Here is a 25,458-nt window from a genome sequence, read left to right on the forward strand (position 1 = left end):
CCAAGTAGCATGTGTGTTCGCTAGGTGCTACAACTCCCTCCCATAAGCCCCCTTCAGACATGCACTGCAAACCTTAAATTATCTAGACATTACCTTGTAGAGCTGCATGTGAGAACGTAGAACTCTGAATCAGTTGGATCAGACATCACATGGTCTTTACCCTGCCAGCTCCTCTGTACAAAATCTGTGCAATCTCCAATTTAGCCCAAAGTGTCAGAATTCACAGCAAGCAAGTGGCCATGTTGATGACGTTTCTATCAGCTTGTGTAAAACCTGAAGAAAACAAACATCTGAAGATGAAGAAGAAAGGAGATTTACATGAAGACGACAATGAAAATGTCTTACTGAGTCAAGACAACGATAATTGGGAAGTTCTGTCTTTAAGGGCTGATGCCAAAATTGTCAGACAAATTCAAAGAACAGGAAAGACCTTGTTGTTTATGCTCAAATTATGAAGCGTCTATGGTTGTAGTAGTGTACGATTTAATCTGCATCATGTCCTGCCTGCTGTACACTCTATACAGGCGATACTCCTCGCCTAAACTAAACAGTATTAGCATACTGTTTAGAGTATTTCCAGTTAGTTATAACACGTCTGAGACGGAAAATCTCCTGCTTTGTGCTACATTGTCCAGGGTTCATATGTAAAAATGGCTATAGAGAGGGGTAAGACGCAATGAATCTTACAAATCCTCAACAGCATTCTTGGTGATGTACTTTGTTGCACACACAAAAAGTGACAGAAATAGGTTTTTGACTAATGAAAAAGGAGCTTTAGAGAGAAGTTCAAACCCTGTCTACTCTCACCTCCACACACCTGGCCAATCATTGGTTTAAGTGCATGTGATTGATGGGTTGTCTTGGAAACACTGTGAGAAACCTTGGCTGACATAACTTTCTCTCTTGCATGTTGTCACACATAACTCTGATATATGAGGTGAGAACTGACATAAATGTCCAATTAGATTAGCAATAGCTCAGGAAATGCTTTATACTAGGGATGCAGCGAATGCAGGATTTGGGTTTGTATTCGGCCGAATATTGGGCTTTTTGATGGGGTTTGGTTTCTGCCAAACCTTAGAATTTATTTTCACCGAACCCTACGCTTGCACTGCGCGCGCTACTCTGGTCGACGTAATGTAGGTGGACCGTTCAATGCAAACGCCTGGCAGCACCCCCAGCCAAAAGAAGGTGACCCAAGCTGAGCCACACGCCCAACCTGTAATGCCGACCTGTCCCGTGGTGGCAAGGACCCCAAACAACACACAACATCGCCGCTGCCAAAGTATCTACACATGAAACATCCAAATTAATACAAGCCGCGCATGAAGGAATCCACAGACAGCAGCCAAAATGCAGCAACACCAGGTACGGCAAAGGAAGGACAGTCACAGCTAAAAACTTGTATTAACCAGACAGTGCCTCTCCCGGGCTGTCAGTTGTTCTCTTGGCAAATGAGTATGCCTACAATGGAAGCGCAGTGACTGAATGGCCGGCTGCAGCTCGTTAGCTAATGTTAGCTTTCTAATTTCACCCAATCAACATGCTTTCATCATACACTGGTTAGTGAAAATTTGTCACTCATCTGGTGATAGCGATGTGCTTTCCTACAATGTGAAAAGAGCGTGTGAATTCAACATTAAGTTGTTACATTTAACTATTTTAGAGGCTGTGGAAGTTGTTTACTTCATTAATGTGTTTACTGTGTTAATGGACTGAGGATGGGAGTAGGATTCGGTATTCGGTTTCTGATTCGTCAGAATTTTAACCAGTGGATTTGGTATTTGGCTGAACCCCGAAAATGTGGATTTGGTGCATCCCTACTTTATACAGTATCAGCTGCACTGTCAGCTAAACAGATCATGAATGAGGCGAGAGGCAAGCTTCGGGTTTGTTTGTAGGTTACAGATAGCAGCAAATTAATCCTTAACCTATCCTTGGGGTCAATATGACCCCATTCAATGTTTAACCCCTCTAAAAAAGTGCTTGACATCATTTTTTTTGCTTCATATTGAATGACTTTTCCTAATTTAATGGGGACAACTGGGTAAACATAAAATGAACATGATGATATATTTTCAATGTCCTGTATGCATTTTGTATGCATCCTTGGGGTCAATTTGACCCCAGGCTGTTTTAGCTGTATAAAACATAGAAAGATGAGATTGTTTTGGCTGATATTGAGGTCACTTTCACATGCAGGTTGTTGCAATTTCACAATCTTTAATTCCAATCCCCCCACCCTACACACGTACACACGCACCCACCCTCTGTGAGGTTGTTGTCTGTTGTTCCCGCACTCTGAGGGAGGGAAAATATTGTTCCCGCACTCTGAGGGAGGAAAAATATGGTTCTCGCAGGGATGGTTTGCATCACATGATACACAGGGGAGGGGCAAACATATAAAAGCTCACACGCAGGCACCACAGCCTTCTAAACCATTTCCCGATGTGCTCTCTCTGTACACTCACTCAAAACGCAAGAAAAGGTTTTCTGTTAGCGAAGTTTTGTCACAGCTCTTTGACACTGAAAGTGACATAGAGGAGAATGTGTCTGAGACTGAGGATAATGTTGAGGAGGACCCTGATTATGAGGCATCCTCCTCTGAAGAAAATGAGACACGTTACCTTCCAAAATGGAAAATTATTATGGTCCCTCTCCCCACTTGAACAACAGGGTAGACTTAGTGCTGCTAATGTGTTGAAAATGATTCCAGGCCCCACCAGATATGATGTCAGCCATGTCCACGACATAAAATTAGCATTTTAGCTTTTTATGACACCATAAGTTGAAAAAGTAGTTGGAAAGATGTGGATGTGACAGACCTCCATGCCTACATTGGGTTGCTCATTTTGGCAGGAGTATACAAGTCAAAAAGTGAAGCAACAGCAAGCCTTTGGAATACTGACACTGGAAGGGCAGTATTTCCAGCCACTATGTCTCTGAAAACATTCAATGTTTTCTCCCGTGTCATCCGCTTTGATGACAGAGAAACAAGGCAGGGCCGACGGGACCGTGACAAATTGGCAGCAATACGGGATGTATGGGACGAGTGGGTGCAGCGATTACCCTTTCTCTACAATCCAGGCCCCCACATGACTGTGGATGAATGTCTGGTTGCATTTCATGGCCGCTGTCCCTTCAGACAATATATACCTTAAAACACAAAACAAATCTTTCTTTTCAATTTAAGTTGAATCAGGGAGATTTTGTAATGATTTTCATATGTTTCAATAGTCACGTAATAGGTATTCTGGATGTGTGTGTGTGTGTGTGTGTGTGTGTGTGGGGGGCTGTCAAAATTTTCCAGTTGCCAGTTTAGGCTATTGACATAAAAAAAACATTTTCTGGAGGTTTCAAACCCTGGGGTCAAATTGACCCCAAGGATAACATATGTTAGTAAATTTGAGGATAACAGGAGGGTTAAAGTGTGATTAATTATCTCTTTACTGTGCTGATTTATTATACATTGCAGTGTATTAGTTTGTCAAATCTTGGAGAAAATCCTTAATTGAATTCCACGTACCGTGACTGCAAAGGTGACAACTGCCAGAGAACCAAGCTGAAGATTTGTTATTTAATGAGGTAAGGTGCTATATACACAGTCATCCATTGCAACACATGAACGCTTTTCACTCTGGATTTTTCCGAAACCAAAACCAAGACAGCAAAAAAGCTAAGGCTACCTAATCCTAATTTCACCTCATGTTATACATTTACTGTAGTTATTCACCCAGTGTGCAAGTTTATAGTTTCAAGGTTACGCACTTGAAAATCAGAGGCCACAGTTAGGTTTCATCCTCACAATTCACATTGCCCGTGTGGTTAAATTTATTATATCAAAATTTGACAATGAACATTTAGCGTTTGTTTTTATCTTGATTCTAACCAGTGACTGATTTAAGTACAACACTGCTCTAGAACCATGTCACAAGTGGTGGGAACAGTCCACAATTCTAAATTTTAAATGTGACATAATGTCTAGAGGCATCACAAGTGAGTCACATGTCAACAGGTCACAAGTGTCATTGTTGGTTCCATGGAAAGTTCTTCTGAGCTAAAATGGGATGGTTTCCATTGTGGCACAGTTTCATCATGGTACCATCCTTTTACTTTCAAAATATTTGCTGCTGAAATCTCTGTGTGTGTGTACAGGTACTGGATTGTGACATTTCCTGCAGAGTTCAACCTGGACCTGGGTCTGATCCGGATGACAGAGGAGTTCAGAGATGTGGCTGCTCAGCTTGGCTGTGATGAGCATTTCAAGCTCCTCGACATCTCCACCATGTAAGACGCCATGAACATACGGATACATTTGTTGAAACTTTTGACCTGATCAGTACAAGTACAACAATTTCGTCCTTACTGTAAAGTAAAACTAATCCAATTCCAATCTTAACTCTAAACCAAAGTCCTGGTCCTAAAGATCTAAATGACAAACCCTTGTGATTAAGTGATAAACATAGTTAGGAATACATAAGCCAAGTTGTTCTTGTTTTGCAGCTGCTACAAAACGAAGGCCCAACAGGACTGAAAACCTTGATAGACATAGCTCAAACTACCCAAGACCATAAAGGACCATAATGGTGATTCTTCAGCTTGTAGTCTGTTAGCACCAACTTGTTTAGAATGTATATCACTGTGTCACATCTTTTCTAGATTGAGTGTGCTTTTAGTTTTTAAATTGTTCTTCTTGGGGCACCAGGATAGCTGAGAGGGTGCCCATATATAGAGGTTTACACCTCTACTCCGACCTGCGGCCCTCTGCTGCATGCTATTCCCCCCTCTCCCTCAACTTTCATGTCTTCAGCTGTCCTGTCGAATAAAGGCCTAAAAACAAAAAAATAATTGTTCTTCTTGTAGTCCATCTTATGACTGGATGCGTAAGTTGACCCAGCGTAAGAAGCAGGCAAAGAAAGGCAAGGCATCACTGCTGTTTGACCACCTGGAGCCCATGGAGCTGGCTGAGCATCTCACTTTCCTGGAATTCAAGTCTATACGGAGGATATCGGTATGTCTACAAACAGCTCTGTTTCTGTCCAATAATTGGGTTTTTGTTTTAGTGGAATGTCAGACACGCCATGTATAGACTAATATAGTGTACCAATGGTAGTAATGCTAATACAACAAGGATAGACTGATGAGTAAAGAGAAAACCTAATAAAGATTAAAGGTTGTTGTGGTACATATTTGGTTTTAAACCATCAGTATCAAAACAGATATTAAAATGTATATAATAAATGTATTTCCATTACTGTTGCTAATGAAATTATGTCATTACAACTTCATAATAATTTGAAAACCCTAAGTATATATAGTTACTTTTAACAAAGTCCAATATATTAGAGCACAATGCCAGATGACGGGCAGAGGAGGTTGCAGTGGGTTCTGGCTGGTGGTCAGTCACAGTGATAGGCAGTGGAGGCCCTGTGGCTATGGCCTGCTGAAATGCATTAGAAGGCAGACCATGCTGTCTTCTTGAGACTCCTCCTGGTCTAGGCTAGCTGGGTAGGCGGGCTGAAGGCTAACAATCCTGACCAGCTAGGATCGCGAGGCTAGCTGATGGGAGGCAGGCAGGCTGGAGGCTGGCAAGCCCAACACCAGCAGACAGAGAGGCTGCAGTGATAGTAAAGTTCTCTGTCAATCCAGGTAAAAACTTTTTGTTCTGTCAGGCAGGTGAGTGTGAGGCAACAAAGAGAAAGATCCGAAATGCAAACACACAGACATTACCAGTTAAGGGATTTATTGATAAGATGAGGGCACATACGCTTACAGGCAGGTACGGGTTCCAGATGTTAGGGTAAAGGGTTCAGGTACAGGACCAGGTTCAGATTCAGATTCAGGTTCAGGTTCAGGTACTTGAAAAGATTCAGGTACAGGAACAAGTTCAGGTTCAGGTTCAAGTTCAGGAACTTTGACAGTAACAGGTTCAGGTTCAGGTACAGGAACAAGAACAGGAACAGGTTCAGGAACAGGAACAGATTCAGGAACAGGTTCAGGTTCAAATGGCTGGAAAGCAAGAAGCAAAGCAACATTGACAATCTGGGAGGCAGTGTGAGGAAATTGGCCATTTACTTACTGCAGGGGCTGATAAGGGAAAATGAAAACAGGTGAGCAGGTGAGCAGGTGAATGAGAGAGTCAGGTGACTGGGACAGCTGGGAATGTCTGAGAGCATCTGGTGGATGGATGTAATATGGCGGTGCAGGGGCCTAGGTAATGGAGAAGTGACTGGAGACAGTGACAGAGGGGCAGAGTGAGTCAAATGAAAACTACTGAGACAGACATTGTGACACATGCTGATGCTACTGTGTTACAGTCATTACAGAGTCAGTTCTCTAACTTGGTTAAAGCCAGGTTAAATATGATTTCTTTCCATGAAGTTTTACAATCACCATTTGAAGCCCAATGAAATACACCCTCTGAAATGGGTGAATTGTGTGCAACACTGATAAAACAAAAAAGTTCCATGAATGCGGAACACCTGCTGTAGAGCTTTGATGTGAAGCTATCTGGCCTCTGGATGAACTGCCATGTTTCCACTGGCCAGGTGGTTCATTGGTAACAAGGGGCTCAAAGTTTATATTCAGGGCATTATAGAAATTGTGATACAACCATGAATTAATTAAATGAACACATGGATGTTTGTCATTGAAATGTAATCTAATGATGTGAGAAGCTGCCCATTCAGTTCACTTAACTACTCACATTTTCCCAACTATGGATAGAAATTGACTTCTAAAGATGAAAGATTTTTAAATATAAAAAATTGCATTGGCAGATTGCAATGACATCAATTCTTCCCACAAGATGAATCATTTTTATTTGGAAATTACATGAAATTCACTCTATCATCATTGTCAGGTGAAAATATTAAATTAGCAGACAAGCTATTTTAAATCTAGCAGGAAAATTTTGTTATGATACAATCACCCTCATCAACAATACTTTTAAGCCAAAATGGAAAGCAGAAGTCTCAGGCTTTCAATTGTTCAGAGCAATTACCATTACATGCTTTAGGACCTTATAGGCCCCTATAGATTAGATTTAAAAATTGACAGCTGGATATTGTATCTGAAATACCCTTTTGTCTCCAGTTTACTGATTACCAGAGCTACGTTATCCACGGCTGCCTGGTGGACAATCCAACTCTGGAGCGCTCCATCGCTCTGTTCAATGGAGTGTCACAGTGGGTCCAGCTCATGGTGCTCAGCAAGCTAACACCTCAGACCCGTGCAGAGGTTATTACCAAATACATCCATGTTTCTCAGGTAAGACAGGAAGTAGTCCCCTACATAGCATTTCCTTCTTTAATGTTTTCAAGGGTTATTCTTGTCCAAAAAACATGGACATGCTAGCATTCTCTTCCTATATATACAAGGCTGACAACAGAACTGAGGAAAGAAGCTGTTTGTACAAGACCAGCGCATACGTTTCACATGGTCCACATTTTCACATCCTGAACTCGCCAGTCAAAAACAGAACCTTTTTGCCTAAAATTCATTTTTCACATCACTCTGTTTAGCTAGAGTCTAGACAAATGCAACAGTAAAGTCTTGTAGACTCTGGACAACTCCCACGTCAGCAGAGTAGCTAGCATCATTGCATTTCCTTTTTAGAAAAGTGTTGACTCACTACAGAAGCACGATGAATTCACCAATGAAAATAAATGGCAGGCCTTATCTCATAATGACTTTCGTGTTTTAGAATTACAAGAAAATATCGCATAATTAAGTGAAAAGGATATAATATACAGAAGAGGCAGATTTAGCTCTTTTAGGAACTCTTGGCACTGTGTGGGATCTTGATTGCAGGAGGACTCATACAACTTTGAATAAAATGATTGGAAAGTGGCGTTGATATCTTTAGGATTTGTTGAGATACCTCGGTCTGTGCGGATGCTGTTGATAATAGCTCTGGACTTACTTTGTTTTAATTTCAGAGCCAGCAATTTGCTTGGTTTGCAACCATTGAAATAATCATTTTGCCTCACTCTGTGCATTATGAATTCAGCTCTCCTTCTTAGCAAATCATTTAGCTCTGCTCAACTTGAGACTAAGAGACAATGTGTAGACATCTTTAGAGACTGCTCTAAAGATTTACAGCGTTCTTACAACTCCGCAATCCTTGCCTCTCTTTTTCTCTTCAAATTGACCGCAAAGGAAGATGTAAAATCTCTAATAAATCCTTTAGTTGCTTGCCAAATGGATGCTGGGTCCGAAAATGAGTCAGACAGTTTGGCTCTAAACCAGGGACGGACTGGGGCTAAAAAACAGCCCTGGACTTTCTCGCAAATAGGCCCATCATCCAGCCATTTGCCCTTAGATGTGCACTAGCCAGGATGTCCTCATACTATGCCACAATACTGTAGCCTATCAGACAAGGTATTCACAGCAAGTAACATCTCAAAACCAATGATGATAATTGGGGTTGTGTTTATTAATGAAGCCTCAGCCTTCAAATAAAAACTAAAAATGTACAATGCCATTACATCTGCATTGAAAATAAAACACAAATAATGAAATGTCACTGGCTACAGAAACCCCAAATTACACAAACTTGTAATTATAAAACAGTATAGAGTACGCTGCTCTGCTGCGACTCGGGCTACCTCGTGCTGTTGCCTCATTGTTTTTGTTTGTTTTTTTGTGATTGTATGTGGCTTCCTATGAACTTTTGGTGTTTTTTTTAAAATCACAACACGGTGTTCAAGCACAACACGATGCTGTTTTTACTGTTTTTACTGAGAGGACTACTTGTGATCCCAATTGTTTGGCTTGTATGCCACTTGAAATACTCATGAAATACTTAATTTCCTGCATTCTTTTTTTTTTTTTTTTTTTTTTTTTCTGAATACATTTATGCTGGAAATATCTTTATCTAAAGGGAAACAGATTACAATCCAAATGTAAAAACAAAATGGAATATTTTGCAGTAAGGCTCTCAGGCATTCTGTATTTCTTTCATCTATTTATTTATCTTTGGATCGATGTTTCTAATTATATCTGAGTCAGCACACATGTAGCCTAGACATCATTTACTCTTCCCACTTTTGCTTATTTTGTTGAGGAAGTAACCTCCTTAAATGTGCATATTAAAAGTATTCACCTGAATGATACATGAATTAATTTTTATGAATTAATAAACCCCTGGACTGTAATATTTCAGATGTGTTGGAGCAAGATTTCTGCTCATGTTCAAAACTTTGTGCACATTCAAAATACAGTATATCTCATCTTTGTTCTCTGAGGTTTGGAGGAGTCGTGATATTTTGAGAAAAATAAAGTGATAATACAATAGGCTATTACAAGAATAAATTCACTATATTTCAGAAAATAATCCACCTGTACCATAGTCTGCTGTGCATTACGTGATTGCTCTGCTGATAGGGTAGATCTCAGACCTCCTGACAGACTCAGAGCCCCGATAATAGACACCCCTACACTGCCACACAAAACCATGACTAATAATTAGCATCATCATACAAGTTTTGTATCAATTAGTAATGACATCTGATGAACAGGGCCTAAATTTACTCAAAAGTATTTAATAAATAGTTTACAGTCGTCATCACCATGGCTAACAAATGCATAAAAAGCAGACGAAAGGAGAAAAAAAGCTCCACTCTTTATTTTAGTTAATTATCTGACATTGATAACTAACATTATAATATAGTAATTTAATTGTGTAAAGTAATGCACATTTAAGAATTTACTCTAATTTGCATTGTCACTGACCCTATGAATTTCCATTGCTTAGATCAGCTTTGCATGTGTGCTGATATTTACCTAACTTTCTGTCTTTACACTCTAACCAAAGATGCCTGATTTTAAACTCCCTAGCCTGACTTTCAGTCCACAATTCTGGCCAAGAGTTCTTCTCACCATCTCTCTCATCATCTCAAACAAGGAAATATGAACATTGTATTCTGGTTACTGCTTTACTCAGACACAGGCACACACACACAGACACACACAGACACGCGATATCATATAAGCTACTGTCACTTACCAGGTAACAGTAACGTTGCGGTAGACTTTTCGGGCTGTTTTTTGTAACGGTAACGTTAACGATCGGGTCATCATGATCTGTGGCAGCTGCAGTGTCACCCGACGCGGCAGGAGCTCCAGGACGGACTTATGAATACACTGAAGTAGTGTTATTTTGGTCTATTTACGTTTCATATTTCGTTACTTTAAAACATTGTTCAAACTTATATATATATGTCAATGGTTCAAACTCTACCAGTTGCAATAAAGGAAAGAGCCCGCAAAGAATGACCGCCAAACAACTTGTTGTTGCTTAGTAACTTTAAAAGTGACGTCACTTCAGATCCAGGGCACGGCCACGGAAGCCCCAAAGATCCAAATGTCAGTGCTTCGCAACACCAGACGGGGTGAATTTATGAATGAAAGTGAGAATGTTCTGTCACCACGATGTTGTTACGTATCCTTGCACTTTTGTAAGTGGGTATATGGAAAACCTTGACTTTTCCTAGCGGGTATACGGCGTATACCTGCGTATCACGTAGACTACACCACTGGGAGGTCGTGCTTGACTCGCTCGTCTCTCTGGGCGGCTTTTCCCTGGTGCGTTCTGACAGGACCAATAACTCTGGCAAGAGTAAAGGCGGTGGTACCTGTGTTTATGTTAACAACAAGTGGTGTTCACGAGTCGGTCTGTAACCCCAACATTGAGCTGACATGTTTAAGCCTAAGACCCTTTTATCTTCCACGTGAATTCGGCAACATTATATTATGCACTGTTTATATCCCGCCCAGTGGAAACGCTGCAAATGCAGCTACTGCCATAGCAGACTGTGTTCACAGAAAACTAAAGCGTACTCCTGAACCCCCCTGTTTTATTTTAGGTGATTTTTAACTTGAGCCTGTTTTACCATGGTTTAATCAATAGGTGGATTGTAATACCAGAGGTAAAAATATTCTTGACAAATGCTATGGTAATGTTAAGAACGCGTACACTGCTAAGGTTAAACCCCCTCTAAGATCTTCTGATCACAATGCTGTCCACTTAATCCCCAGATACAAGTCCCTGCTTAAAATCAGCAAACCACAGGTTAAAACTGTATATATATATATATATATATATATATATATATATATATATATATATATATATATGGGATAATGATGGCATTGAAACTTTAAAAGGCTGTTTCTCCTGTACCAACTGGGAACTATTTCATAGCCTGGAGTTAGAGGAAGCCACACATGCTATCACTGATTACATTAACTTTTGTAAAGATAATGTGTTACCCCAAAAAGTAATCACTAAGTACCCAAATAACAAATCTTACATTTCCAAGAAAATCAAAGAGTGCATTGTACAGAAAAAAAGCATTCAAGAGAGGGGACCTTGTAAGTATGGGAAAGAAATTAATTACAAAATTAAGGACAGCTAGATGTAAGGAGAGAGAAAAATTGGAATCCCACTGCTTGACTATGAACAATAAGAAACTCTGGGACTCTGTAAAAGCCATGACAAACATGGCACCAACTAAGAGGTGTATTAATGTGATAAATGAGAGGGATAAAGCAAATGAGTAGAATAATGTTTTCTGTAGATTCTGTAGAAGAAACAAGAGACTTCTCTCAAGAGCAAAAAGCAGCTCTGGATGGTGTACCTACATTGAACTCTGTGAAAATTTCCATTCACCAGCATGTTGTGGAGAGACTTTTTTTATGCATCTGCCCCAGGAAGGCTTTTGGACCGGATGGCATCTCTGGGCGCCTATTGAAATCTTACAGCAAAGAGCTGGCAGAGGCATGGTGCCCCATCTTCCAGAAGTCTTTAGACATTCATTCTGTTCCCTCTATCTGGAAAAACTCTACTATTATTCCCGTACCTAAAAAAGCAAGCTGTAAAGAAAATAATGACTAACATCCTGTAGCACTTACGTCACTGGTGATGAAGTGTTTTGAGAAAATTATCGTACAGTTCTTGAAAACAGAGGTCAGTAGTCTGTTAGATCCCTCTCAGTTTGCATATAAGAGTAACAGAAGCATTGGCAAGGTCAGCGTTAATGGGACTCTATCTGAATCAAAAATGTTGAGCACAGGAGCCCCCCAGGGCTGTGTCAGCTCACCTAGCCTTTTCACTTTATACACAGATGAGTGTAGAAGTTTTTATCCAAATAATCATGTCATAAAATTTTCTGACGACACTGCAATTTTATTTCTGCTGAAAAAGAACTGTTACCCATCTGATTATTTTATGGAAATCCAAAAGTTTGTGAATTGGTGCGATGATAACCACCTTGTCCTAAACGTTTCCAAGACTGAAGAGATGGTATTTGACCCTTGGGGAGTCTGTGACCACAGGCCTGTGGTCATCCACAACCAAACCATCACTCAGGTCATTAACCTGGAGCACACATGTCGACAGTCTCTGCTGCAGATTGCAGCAACGGTTGCATTTCTTACGTCGTTTGCGAATTATGTTGATATTTTATCAAGCAGTCCTGGAGAGCCTGGTCAGGTACGGATTTTGTCTCTCACGGTGGCCCTCCAGGACACGGAACACTGGGATCCATCTGCCTACCACCAGCGCCCATCATCCTGTTCTACGCCGAACATCAAGCGCCCATCATCCTGTTCTACGCCAAACATCAAGGCGTCTTGGACTGAGGTGGTTTGCGGCTGTATGAGGGCCTCAAATAGAGCTCCATCGCCTTCTGCGTCGCCACCCACAGTCAGCCTTTCGAATTGCTTCGGCGTTTTGTCGGAGCTGGCAGTCCGGGATCATGCCCGAGGACTGGGGCTGCTGGAGCCTCCGTGCGGTCGGCAGCTGGTAGAGTGACTTTTGCGGTCTGTACGACCCTCCCGGTCTTGGATGCTGCGGTTCCCCGTGGTCGCGGATAGGCCCTGCCGGTGGCTGCTGCGGTTCCCTGAGATTCAACGTCTCCAGAGCCGGCTGGTCAGCTGTCGTCACGGGAGAAGACTGCTGCCTCTCGTCGGACGCTACCAAGAGATGCGGTGTTCAGACGATCTGGTGGCCGCCGCTGCCTGGACCGCTCAAACACCAATGTACTCCAACAGAGTAAGCATTCTTCCTTTCCTTGTACATCGGAAACTGAAACTGTTACTGACTGCTCTCTTTCTTCTCTCTTTCAGACTTCTTGGCCTCAACACCTTGCTTCAGACTGCCTGCAATCTTCACAACATAGGGTTCATTGACAATTTTAATCTGTTTTGGGAACGTGGCTCTCTGTTCAGCAGGGATGGAATTCATCCGAACGTACGGGGCAACCAGATGCTATGTAGAAATATACAGCATGCCCTGCAGATGCAGTGGAATGACAGTTTACCTCCCGAAAAAACACGCTCAAACACAATTTCCAGATGCACTCTTCCATAACCTCCTCCTCTTCTATAACAACGTCTCCTAGTCTACAAAACAGCTATATCATTCCAGTTATTATTATAAACAGACTACACAAAGTGGTGAAGCAGCAATACAATAAAACACATTCAACTGCTAATATAGTAAATTTATCAATCATTCCCCATCAGCTACAGACTGCCACAAGAAACGAGGCAGATATTTGCCTCAATACACTAACAATAGCTTTATTAAACGTCAGATCCTTAGCAGGAAAATAATTTTTTATCAATGATTTTATAATTCAACATAATCTTGATTTTATGTTTTTAACTGAAACCTGGTTGGATCAGAATAACAGCGCTGCTGTCCTTATCGAGTCAGCCCCCCCCTGGCTTCAGTTTTATGAATGAGAGTAGAGTTCATAAGAGAGGAGGCGGGGTCGCTATTTTGTTTAAAAACTCATTTATATGTACGCAATTATCCGTTGCAAATTTCGCTTCCTTTGAGTATGTGGCTCTTCAGCTAAGGTCCAGTAATAGAGCTATATTTATAAATATCTACAGACCACCTACAGTAAGTACTGTGCAGCCTTTTTTGATGATTTTGCTGAACTACTGTCTATGATCTGTGTTGACTTTGACTGTATAATTGTTACGGGTGATTTCAACATTCATGTCGACAACCCTAAGGATAGAGGTACAAAGAAACTGTATTGTATCTTTGATAATTATGGACTCACTCAACATGTGACTACAGCCACACACAACAAAGGTCACATCTTGGACTTAATTATTTTTATAGGCTTGAACATTTCCAAAGTTGTGGTGAATGATATTGCTCTCTTTGATCATTCCTGTGTGTTTTTTAATAGCTCTATACCTGTGAAAAAAATTGTTCAAACAGAGGTAATCAGAAAACGATACATCACTGAAAGCACCAGTGAAAAATTCATTCAGCTTTTCTCGTCCACAACCGCCCGCTTTTCTTGTCCACAACCACCCCCTCTGGAGCTTCAGTAACCAAACTTGTAGATAGTTTCAACTGTAGAATATCAACTATTATTGACACCATTGCTCCCGTTAAGGTCAAAACCATCTCTAGCAAGAAAAAATCTCCATGGAGAAATGTCGCACATGTAAGTTTGAAAAAAGAGTGTCGAAAAGCTGAGGCCCGGTGGCGAAAAACAAACCTACAGGTCCATTATGAAATCTATAAAAACAGACTTTGTATTTTTAATGTGGTACTGAGAAATGCAAGGCGATCGTTCTTCTCTGAAATTATTGCAAAAAACTCAAATAATTCACATACTCTATTTGCTACTGTCGATCAAACCCACCAGTACCAGTAGCATCTGACCTTTTGTCCACAGAAGCTTGCAATAACTTTGCCATCTTCTTTAGTGCATCCATATCAGGTACAGGGTATGTGCTGTCTCAGTGTTTAAGCAAAATAAGTCCTCATATGACACAATTTCAAACGATTCACCAAGGTCAACTGGCGGAGATTATACAAAATCTTAAAACCTCTTCCTGTTGCCTTGATATTTTACCAACTGGCTTTTTCAAAAATGTTTCGAATTGTTTGGCCTCAGATCTCTTACAGATTGTAAACATGTCTCTTCAAACAGGTATCTTCCCACAGGCGTTAAAAACTGCAGTAATCAAGCCACTCTTAAAAAGAATAACCTAGATACATCACTAAAGGACAACTACAGACCTATATCCAATCTCCCATTTTTAAGTAAAATTGTTGAAAAGTGGTTTTTCAACAAATAAACCTTTTATTGTCCCAAAAGAATATTTTGGATCCCTTACAGTCGGGTTTTCGGCCACATCACAGCACTGAGACAGCTCTTCTGAAAATCTTTAATGATAGCAAAACTACAGTCTTAGTTTTACTAGATCTCAGCGCTGCATTTGAAACTGTTGACCATGACCACAGCTATGCGGACAACACACAGATTTATATAACCTTGTCACCCGGAGAATACAGTCCAATACAACACTTGGCCAGGTGCATTGAACAAATCAACGAATGGATGTGCCAGAATTTCCTAAAATTAAATGAAGATAAAACGGAGGTGATCATTTTTGGACCAAAATTAAAAGTCAATGCTCATCTTCAATCAACAATGTTAAAAACAACAGACAAAACAAGAAATCTTGGCATAATTATGGACTCTGACCTGAATTTTAACAGCCATATTAGGTCAGTAACTAAATCTGCCTATTATCATCTTAAAAATATGGCAAAGGTAAAAGGACTTATGTGCCAACAGGATTTGGAAAAACGTATCCATGCTTTTATCTTCAGTAGACTTGACTACTGCAATGGTGTCTTTACAGGTATTCCTAAAAAGTCTATTAAACAGCTGCAGCTGATTCAGAACGCTGCTGCACGAGTCCTTACCAACACCAAAAAAATAGAACACATCACTCCAGTTCTGAAGTCCTTACACTGGCTTCCTGTGCACCAAAGAATAGATTTCAAAATACTCATGTTAGTTTTTAAGTCACTAAACGGTTTAGGACCAACTTACCTTTCGAATCTGCTACTACACTATGGGCGGCAGAGATCTTTAAGATCATCAGGTACGGGTCTGCTTGCCATCCCCAGAGTCGGAACAAAAACGAGGGAAGCAGCTTCTATGGTCCCTACATCTGGAACAAACTACCGCTAGGTCTGCACCTAATCTCAGCTCTTTTAAATCAAGGCTGAAGACCTTTCTTTTTAACACTGCCTTTTCATAATTCATTTTTGTATTTCAATTTTATTTTTTATTCATTTTTTTCACCGTTTTAACTGTGTCTTTATGTCTTGTGTAAAGCACTTTGAATTGCATTGCTGCTGAATTGTGCTATACAAATAAAATTGCCTTGCCTATTACAACCTCCCTGTGCAGTTGAAAACTAAACTGTTACAATTGATTCATACTGCATGGAAGGTATTCTTTTTTGCACCTTAACATTAGAAGTTTATGGAAACATCATGAAGAGTTAGTTACCTTACTCTCAAACTCTGACTGTAGCTTTGATATTATTGGTTGCAGTGAAACCTGGATTAATGACAGGACTTTCACTGATATTCTTAACCTCAATGGCTATAAGCTAGTTTTTAAAAACGGGTCTGGCCGTATTGGAGGTGGTGTTTGTTTATATGTGCATTCTAGACATCATATGAATGTTTGTGATGACATTTTCTTAGATGAAAACCATTCTGATTCGCTTTTTATTGAGATGAGTCTCACAAATGGTAAAAAGCTTATAGTAGGAGTTATCTATCGACCCCCTGACTCTGATATGGATACCTTCAAGGTAAAACTGGAGGATACTTTATATTCTATAAACAGGAAAAACATAGACTGTCCTTTTAGGGGACTTTAATATTGATGTCTCCAAAGATGATGCTGCCAAAAGTGATTTTCTTAATACTTTACATTCATCATCCTTTTTTTGTACCATAAATCAGTTTACCAGAGTGACACATTCTACTAGGTCAACTATTGACAATATCATCACAAACATTCGAAACACTAGGCTAGAATCTGGAGTTGTGTTATTTGACATTACTGATCATTTTCCTATTGTATTATTTCTAGATTTTGCTAGTAAGACTCAATTACCACAGCAAAAAACTAAAATGAAAGTACTAAATGAAAGAACCTTGCAACAACTGTGAGTGAAAGCTTACAGGCCAAAACATGGGACGCAGTCTATGACTGCAATGATCCTGATACTGCATATAACAACCTAATAAATGAGATTACAAATTTGATTTGTTGTACTATCCCAGAGAAGAATGTTGTCTGCAGTGCCACTGGTCATAACCCTTGGCTTACAAAGGGTATTTTAAAATCTATCACATAAAAATAAACTTTACAAATGTTCCTTAAAAAACCCAAGTGCTATGAATAAGGATATATACACTAATAATAGGAATAAACTCACACATATAATAAGGAAAAGTAAAAGTAACTATTTTACATACCTTATACAAGCATCACAGGGTGACTCTAAGAAGTCGTGGAAAGTGCTACATAAAGTCCTAAACAAGGGCCTGAACAGTACCGTGCTTCCAAATACTGTGGCCATACACTCACATTTAGGTAATAATTGAATAAATGAAATTGATCTAGCAAATAACTTTAATAATTATTTTGTCTCCTATGGGAAAAATCTCTCTAACAAAATAAACCAACCTCAAGGTATTTCGGTTAACAATTATTTATCTGGCAACTATGTCAATTCCTTTTTTATGAAGCCTACTGATTGCCATGAAGTCTATAAAATCATCACAAACTTGCGAAGCACATACACTGCTGGTGAGGATGAAATTTGTAGTAAAATTCTGAAAGCCATTGCATTTGATATCATGGAGCCCCTTACTTATTGTATCAATCTATCAATGCTATCTGGAATTGTGCCAAAAAGGGCAAAAATTGCAAGAATTATACCAGTATTTAAACCTGGGGATAAAAATTATATGACCAATTATCGTCCAATATCAATCTTGCCTACAATCTCTAAGGTCTTAGAGAGAGTAGTGTAAAATAGGTTAAATGACTATCTTAATACATTACATAATCATTGCTTCATCCCAATATGGTTTTAGGAAAAGAAGTATTACATGTATGGCTGTACTAGATCTGATTGAAAAGATCAACGACGCCATTGATAAAGGTGACTGTGGTATAGGTATATTTTTAGATTTATCTAAGGCATTTGATACTATTGACCATTTTATTGAATAAATTACATCACTATGGAATCAGAGGAGTAGCACTTAGTTGGTTTACAAGTTATTTATTTGGCAGACAACAATATGTAAATATTAATGAACAAATTTCCATAAGCAAACCCATCAAAGCTGGAGTACCCCAGGGATCCATCTTGGGCCCTCTTCTTTTTATATTATATATTAATGACTTTGAAACTTCCACCATGATTTTACACAAAGTCTTATTTGCCGATGATAGAAATTTATTTATGTCACATAAGAATCCAGTTGAACTACAAGAAATAGTGAATAGAGAGTTAAGAAAGGTAGAATTTTGGTTTCGGTGTAATAAACATCAAAAAGACAAATTACATTGTGTTTCATTCCAACAAAAATGAAATGAAAAACAGACATGTTTGTCTTAAAATAAATGACCAAATTATTTAAAGAGTAAATACCACTATATTCCTTGGTGTTCATATTGATGAATCTTTAAATTTCAAATGTCATATTGATCATCTAACAAACAAATTATCTAAATATGTTGGGTTATTTTTTAAGTTAAGACATTTTCTCCCGCACTCAGCACTTATACTTATACAGTATTTGTTGTTTGTACATGCTGTCTGTGTTTATTTGTTTTTATTATGGCTGCAGCATGGGTTGAGTGCCCAATACAAATTATGCAGTGGAGCACAAAATATAATCAATACGGGAGTGGGTGAGGTGACATGTGGAAAAGAAAGTGTAATCCTTGCTAGTAGGATTGTGCATCCTCCATATATTTGTAAGATGGTGGGATTCCACAACTACTTTAAACATGTCTGATATGTGTTTTTGGGCTTTTGTATGATTGACCCCTGATCTATCCTGATTTTAATCTAGTACTGCATGTCTCCCCCTATAATTAGTGAATATTCATTGAGAGAAAGCTATTCATTGGTTAGCCAAGGGGAAAAACTTTCATCATATGTAGGGGGGGTGAGCAACACGATGGAGCCCTTGGTTTTGGTGTCGCCACTAGATGAAGCAGCAATCTTGTAATATTTATTTTGTAGATGATTTACATCTCTTTTACGTAAATGTGACTCTTATCTACATCTATATTCTTTCTTCTTAAATAATTCAGGAATTTAGCTCGTTTGATCGGCCCGTTTAACCCCCTGATGTTAACTGAAAGGATTGAAAGTTCAGCCACCTTCAAAATTTACACGCATACATGTCTCGTGTACCCTATTTTTTTAAATAGAATTTGCTGAAAAATTTGTAGCAAAGGGTGAACTGTTAGATCTGAGCAAAGTGTGGTAAAAACATAAAAAATAAAAATAAATCCCCTAACCCTCTGAGACCGCAGACCCCAACCTCTATCTGCAAGATATGTGGCCACACCAAACGCAGCTCACGCAAACTCCAGCTCACAATTACCCCTCCTGCCTAAAGTCACAGGTACGTTGAAACAGGTCGAGTGAACTTCTTACGCTAAACATGAACAGTGTTACAAAAACCCTGAAATATGAAATGTGAAAAACACACCAATCTAGTTGTAGTAACAAACAGTATAAGCAGTATAAGTCAACATCTATCATGTTCTTTCAGTCTGGCTAAATGTTAACAAACATATACTATAAACTGAACAGCCAGCATTCATCATGTTCTTACAATCTGGTTAAATTTTCCTTTAAAACTTGGCTCCAAAACTTACATAGAGTGTCCTCAAGTCAAACTTGGTACAGTAGCCCAGATACCGCTAGTCCACAACCACTGGGTCCGCCAGCCTCGGCCCCGCCGGCGGCTCCAGCACTAGACGTGAAATCCCCCCGCCGTCCTCTGGCACCGTCGTCGGAAACAGGCCCTGGTGCAGAGCGGCCCGTGTGGATGTCACGTCATCCTCCATATCCAACTCCCGACAGAAAAAGCCTGCATATGTGACTGTAGTGAAGGTGAACTCTCTCCCTCCGTGGGTAATTCTCAGGGTGGCCGGGTAGATAAGCAGGTCTGAGATGCCTTTAGCATGTAGCTCGTGTTGTGCACCTTCAAGCTCCCAATGCCACTGGATCGTAAATGTGCCACAGTCAGGCTGCATCGGATCATGTGCCGTAATTTCCTGCATCTCAGGCTCTGCCCCGATGTGTTGCAACGAGGCATTCATTTCAGGTAGCGCTGTCTTCACTGCGTTGTAAACCACTGATTCAAGCACACTTTGTTGCTTTTCCAAGACCTGAGCGATCAAGTCCTCCATGTTCGGGACTGCGCCAGCATCAGTTGCTATGTTAGCCACCACTCTGTTAGCTGCCGCCATGTTAGCAAATTTCTCTGAGTAGATAGTTTAGACGACAACGAGACCTGCTTTTTCGTGCTTGCAAGCATTTCACTGAGTCACTGTGATAACAGATCAAACAATTTGGCGTTGAAGAAAAAAGGAATAGACCTGTTTTTTCAATGAAATGCAGAGGTGGGTAAGGAGCTCTAGTTCTCGGTGGCCATTGCGGTTTCTGGTCACGTGACCTCCAGAAATCATAATTATGAGAAAGGTCTACAATTTGTTTTTTCTCTGTTGAATGCAATACGCTTCCTTAATTCAGAGTCTGTTCAGCACTACATCACAGAAAGCATTATTGTGTTTGGGCAAGCATTCACATGGGACTTTTTATTCCAAACTAACATTTGAACATAGGAAACAAATTAAACATTTGTTCTGTTATGATATAATGAAATCATCAAAGTATTTAGGTGTTGCTTTATTGCAAAGGTATATGCACAAACAACAGCAAATTGCATGTAGAAATGACAAAGTGCCATTGATAGCGTATGTGAGGTGTTTGTGTTTTGAACAATTTTACCATATCTTTAAAGGATTTGACTAACTAGCATGGCACATGCAACAGGCATCCAATCTTAACTAACAGTCTTTTTCATTCCTGTTGTTTTTAAAAATATTTCTTCCATGAAGCCAACCTTGTCGATGTAACATCCATTCATAATCCTTCCATCAGAAAAGCTGTCTCATTAATATTCCTGGTAGGTTTGTACGTATTGTTTGCATCTTCCTCTTAAAGAGATTCAAAGAGCTTCTCCATTACTTGCCCATCAATGTTAAAAGACATGGATCAGTGTTCTAATGGCCCTCTCAGTGATCCTGTCTCCTATCATAGAAGAGAATCAAGGATCATATTATTTAACACACTGCCATCAGCTACAGGAGTGGGCTGCATGCATTATTATGGATTGGTTTTTAAGACCAGTTTGATCCGCAAAAGAAATTCTAGCATACTTGAAAAAAACTGATTGACCTCAAAGAGCACTTGACAACATACCACATGCATGAATAGCTACATTGTTGGCAAATAGGACTTTGCCACTAGGATTCAAGCCCTAGACTTTGTATCCCTAGAGAAGGGGACTGATGGCGCCACTGGGAACATGTGATTTTACACACACACCTTCTTACAAATTGAGGCAATCAACGAGCACCATAGTGACATCACATGTGCAAAACTGATAAAATTCTGAAACAAGATCACACATCATTTTGCTGGTTTCAGGTGTAGTGTCAAATTAAGTGGGGAAATAGAAAATGTCGTGAATACAGTCCTAATTACTGTAAGGCACCTAATGACTCACCGTTTGGTAGCACTGGACCAATCTGGCCCGCTACTATTAATAAACAGGCTCACACATAAGCACTTAAATAATAATCGGAAATTAGCAACTGCTCAGGATGTGACACCTCAAACTGATGGGTCTGTGAAGGCTAAGAGGTGTTAGCTTTCAGGAGCAGTGAGTAGCCTACTTCATCTAAAATGCTGCTTCAGATGAGTTTCCACCCCGACCAGATGACAGTTATGGAGATTAAAATTATAAAATAATTATGACTCTGAGCCATATACGAGATAATTACAAAAATGTAATCTTGACTGTTGCAATGCAACTTTAAGGTCAATGAGTAGCAATTACCTGTGTAGTGGGTGGAATATGCATCCAACCTGACTTTTGGTCCTACAGTTTTTGTTGCACTTTTAGCAGAGAAAAATACAGAGAAAAAGAAAGAAGAAGAACACTAATTATAAAAAGACCTGGGGTCTCATTTATAAAACTGTGCGTAGGATCCTCACTATAAGTGTACGTGCGCCCAAAAGCCCAAAAGCCCAAATTGGCGTATGCCGAAAAAAAGTCAGATTTCTAAAACCGTGTGTACGCACACCTGTAAGCAGTGTTCCCTTTATAAATCACAGATTGACTACAAGTGTTCGTACGTGGCTCAGCCTCTTATCCTGCCCTGTACACGCCCATTTTTAACCATAAATAGTCGATGTAAAGCACCTTGTGAATGCTGATCAGTATGTTAATGACCCTTGCAGTTTTTCTTCGTTACACCGAATCATGCCGAATCATGACGACTGGCGGAGAAAAAAACAAAACAAAAACAACCTCTCAGACGCTCGGGAATTGCTGCCAACTTAATAATTTTGGCCTGTTGTTGCACAGTGTATGGAAACCGGATCTATAGACTACCTTTATTAATAAAATCTTCCAAAACAGAAGGCATTACAGCACTCGTGGACAGCTTCGATATACCAGACGTATATAATAAGATTTAACAGAACTATATATATATCCAAACAAGCCTTAGTGATAAAGTTGAAGATTATATATAATATTATTTTTTTTTTAAACTTAGCTGTCTGACATTTCCCTCTGGAAACAGCCGGTTTCACCCAGAGTGGCGAGGACTTGTATTTGGACCGGGATGGCACGGTTCTGGCGCGTTGCCCTCTCTACTGGACCCAATTCAGTACATAGATCCAAGAGCGCAGCTATATTACTATTACAGCTATATTAGGGAATTTAAATCGGCATATGAGCCAGTCATCGTCATGGTCTCTGAAGTCTCTTTTTCTCCTGATTCTTCCATTCCGGTCCTCCTGCAGGGCCAGCAGGGCCATCATGCAGCATTACGCACGGGTTCACCGCAGGATTTATATGTTTAGTCTACAACAATTTGTGATTGTTAACACCTTGCTAAAATCACAGCAACAACTAGTGGTATCCCCCACCCCAAGATACCATCTGAAGACGAAAGAAAGTGTAATAGGCAAACACACTTTTCTTCATGCAGGTTTTGTCACAAACAATATTAAAGTTTGGACTGATAACGAGGACATAGAGCGTAACGATTGCGTGAGAGCTTAACGGCTGTATTTCCAGACTTTGACATTTGATGATATATGCACAGTATTAAAGACAGATATTTAGTTATTTACACTGTGTTCTGCAGTTATCTAATGCTAGGGTATTTGATGATATCCTGTATTCCATGCAGTCGGGCCATCTCCTCCTCTTGCGCTCCGTAGCGGACAATGTGACGGCGAGACAGCAGTGATTAAATATTAAGAACGACTTTTGATTTAAGATTTGAGTTGGAGGTGTTTATGGAACAATTATCATTCAGAACAATTATCACTCAATTATCACTCAGTACAATCTTCATGATATGGTGTGAAGAAATGTGCGTGAGGCATTAATACTTAAACATATTAAGAGTAGCCTGATCGTTATTCCCACATGTACTCTCTGCAGTCTGACTTCAGTTCACCACCTCACCATCTGCGTCGCCAATTCCTATTTTGTCTCCAAAATGTGCGTACGCACGGGTCAGAGTTTGCGTGGAGGACCGCACATTCTCCCATCAAGTTTGTTTTTTTATAAATCACAACCTTTGCGTGGGAAGTGGCGTACGCACATTTTCAACCCCGTGTTGTGCGTACGCCACGTTTAGAAATGAGACCCCAGGTGTTCAAGCAGGTTTCAACCTGAGTCCTCTGGGAGGCGCAACAGCTCTTGTTTTCTTCCTGCCTCTTCATTTCTAATCAGTGCACCTTTGTATAACCATTTAGCTGTTTATTGTCTAATATTGTAAGTATTATTTATTGTGTAATATGTTATGTCTGACTACATGTTATGCTGCTGACACCCTATATGCTACTAAGCATTTCTTCCATCCTGTGTGCAGCATATATAAATAACTCACAGTCTGGTGTCTAGAAATACAGCCTAAGGGCTTGTTTGACACATTTCTATTTGCTGTAATTTAACTTGTTGTGAAAAACAAAAGATACCATGGGTAGTAAACTACAACCAAGACAGTGGGTCCTTATGGTATTTTTTTATATTACTGTTGGGTTATTTAGCTTGATATGTCTCACACTGAGTCAAAATAACCGATTTGTAGGTACCTATAGGTACATTGACCAGAATCAGGCCCATTTTGAACCAGTGAATTTTTTTGTACTTTTACATCAATGATTCAATAAATTATATAACATGTATCCACAAATGCACAGCATTTAGAACTTCATGTTGGGAAATTAATAAAATAGAAATTTACTGTAGATACAAAAGATCCATATGACTCACAACTTCAGTATTTCTAAAATATGGGCTACAGCCTGACTATTCTCAGACTATTGTTCCTCCTGATGCACTAATATGTTTATGTTGGTTGAGGATAGGCTAATTTAGCTGGTTTGTATGTAAAATCTAAAGCAGAAAAGTAAAACATAACTATAGCTGTTCAATAAATGAAGTGGAGCAAAAGGTAAAATATTTCCTCCTAAAAATGTAGTGGAGTAAAGGTATAAAGTGGCATGAAATGGGAAAACTAAAAAAAGTACAAAAAAGTACAAAAAAGTAAATTGTACTAAAGTACACATTATATTGTCACCTACCTAACTGGGACCTTTTGCAATAGAGCATAACAGACACTGATGAGATAGACAGTGAAGATGCAAAGAAAAAATTTTCACCATGTGTCATCTCTGTAACAGAAACTTCTGCAGCTGCAGAACTTCAACACTCTGATGGCAGTGGTGGGGGGGCTGAGCCACAGCTCCATTTCCCGACTAAAGGAGACTCACACTTATCTGGCTCCAGAAGTTGTGAAGGTTAGTCAGTACCAGCTTTTAAATGCACTCTCTTTATTTTCACACAAACACTCCGTACACATGCATTCCTACAGCATAGAAACCCTAACCGTACCATTGTATATAAGGGTTGGTTATATATGGTTATCCAAGATCCAGTAGTAATGTGTTTGTAGGGCAACCAGGCTTCCACGTGGTTGTTTCAGATTTTTGTTGGAATTGTGATAATGATTTCACAGCTTAAATAATATTTAGCTCAGCAGGTAGAGTGTGTACCACTAAGGCGTAGTCCTTCCTGCAGCAGCTTGGGGTTCGGCTGGAAAAATCCTCAGTTTTTTCTAAAACTACAAATTAATAACATTTTAACAAAAAGTTGACACAAGGTCAAGTAGGGTTTCTTCGGCTTATCCATGTCTTTATGTTTATCGCAGTGTCAACTTTGACACTCCTTTATCTATCAGAGTAGTAACCGTAGAGAAA

The 25,458-nt window shown here is 39.7% G+C and overlaps 1 protein-coding gene across 5 annotated transcripts in view; it reads left to right on the forward strand.

Annotated features, from left to right (window-relative positions):
- Positions 1 to 25,458, forward strand: part of rasgrp3 (RAS guanyl releasing protein 3 (calcium and DAG-regulated)) — a 63,956-nt gene that overhangs the window by 26,789 nt on the left and 11,709 nt on the right. For 3 of the 5 annotated variants that reach the window (XR_003694730.1, XM_028603565.1, XM_028603564.1), the window contains exons 4-8: positions 3,523 to 3,585; positions 4,156 to 4,287; positions 4,864 to 5,011; positions 7,096 to 7,269; positions 24,883 to 24,999. Coding sequence is in view for 4 of the 5 variants with exons in the window: in XM_028603565.1 (XP_028459366.1) it covers positions 3,523 to 3,585; positions 4,156 to 4,287; positions 4,864 to 5,011; positions 7,096 to 7,269; positions 24,883 to 24,999 (634 nt within the window). In the remaining variant the exon portion in view is untranslated. Of the gene's footprint in view, positions 1 to 3,522; positions 3,586 to 4,155; positions 4,288 to 4,417; positions 4,587 to 4,863; positions 5,012 to 7,095; positions 7,270 to 24,882; positions 25,000 to 25,458 lie in introns of those variants that run through there. The other 2 variants (XM_028603566.1, XM_028603567.1) reach the window with 2 other exon arrangements.

The sequence above is a fragment of the Perca flavescens genome, chromosome 17, assembly GCF_004354835.1.
Source record: "Perca flavescens isolate YP-PL-M2 chromosome 17, PFLA_1.0, whole genome shotgun sequence".
In the NCBI taxonomy this organism is placed as follows: domain Eukaryota; kingdom Metazoa; phylum Chordata; class Actinopteri; order Perciformes; family Percidae; genus Perca; species Perca flavescens.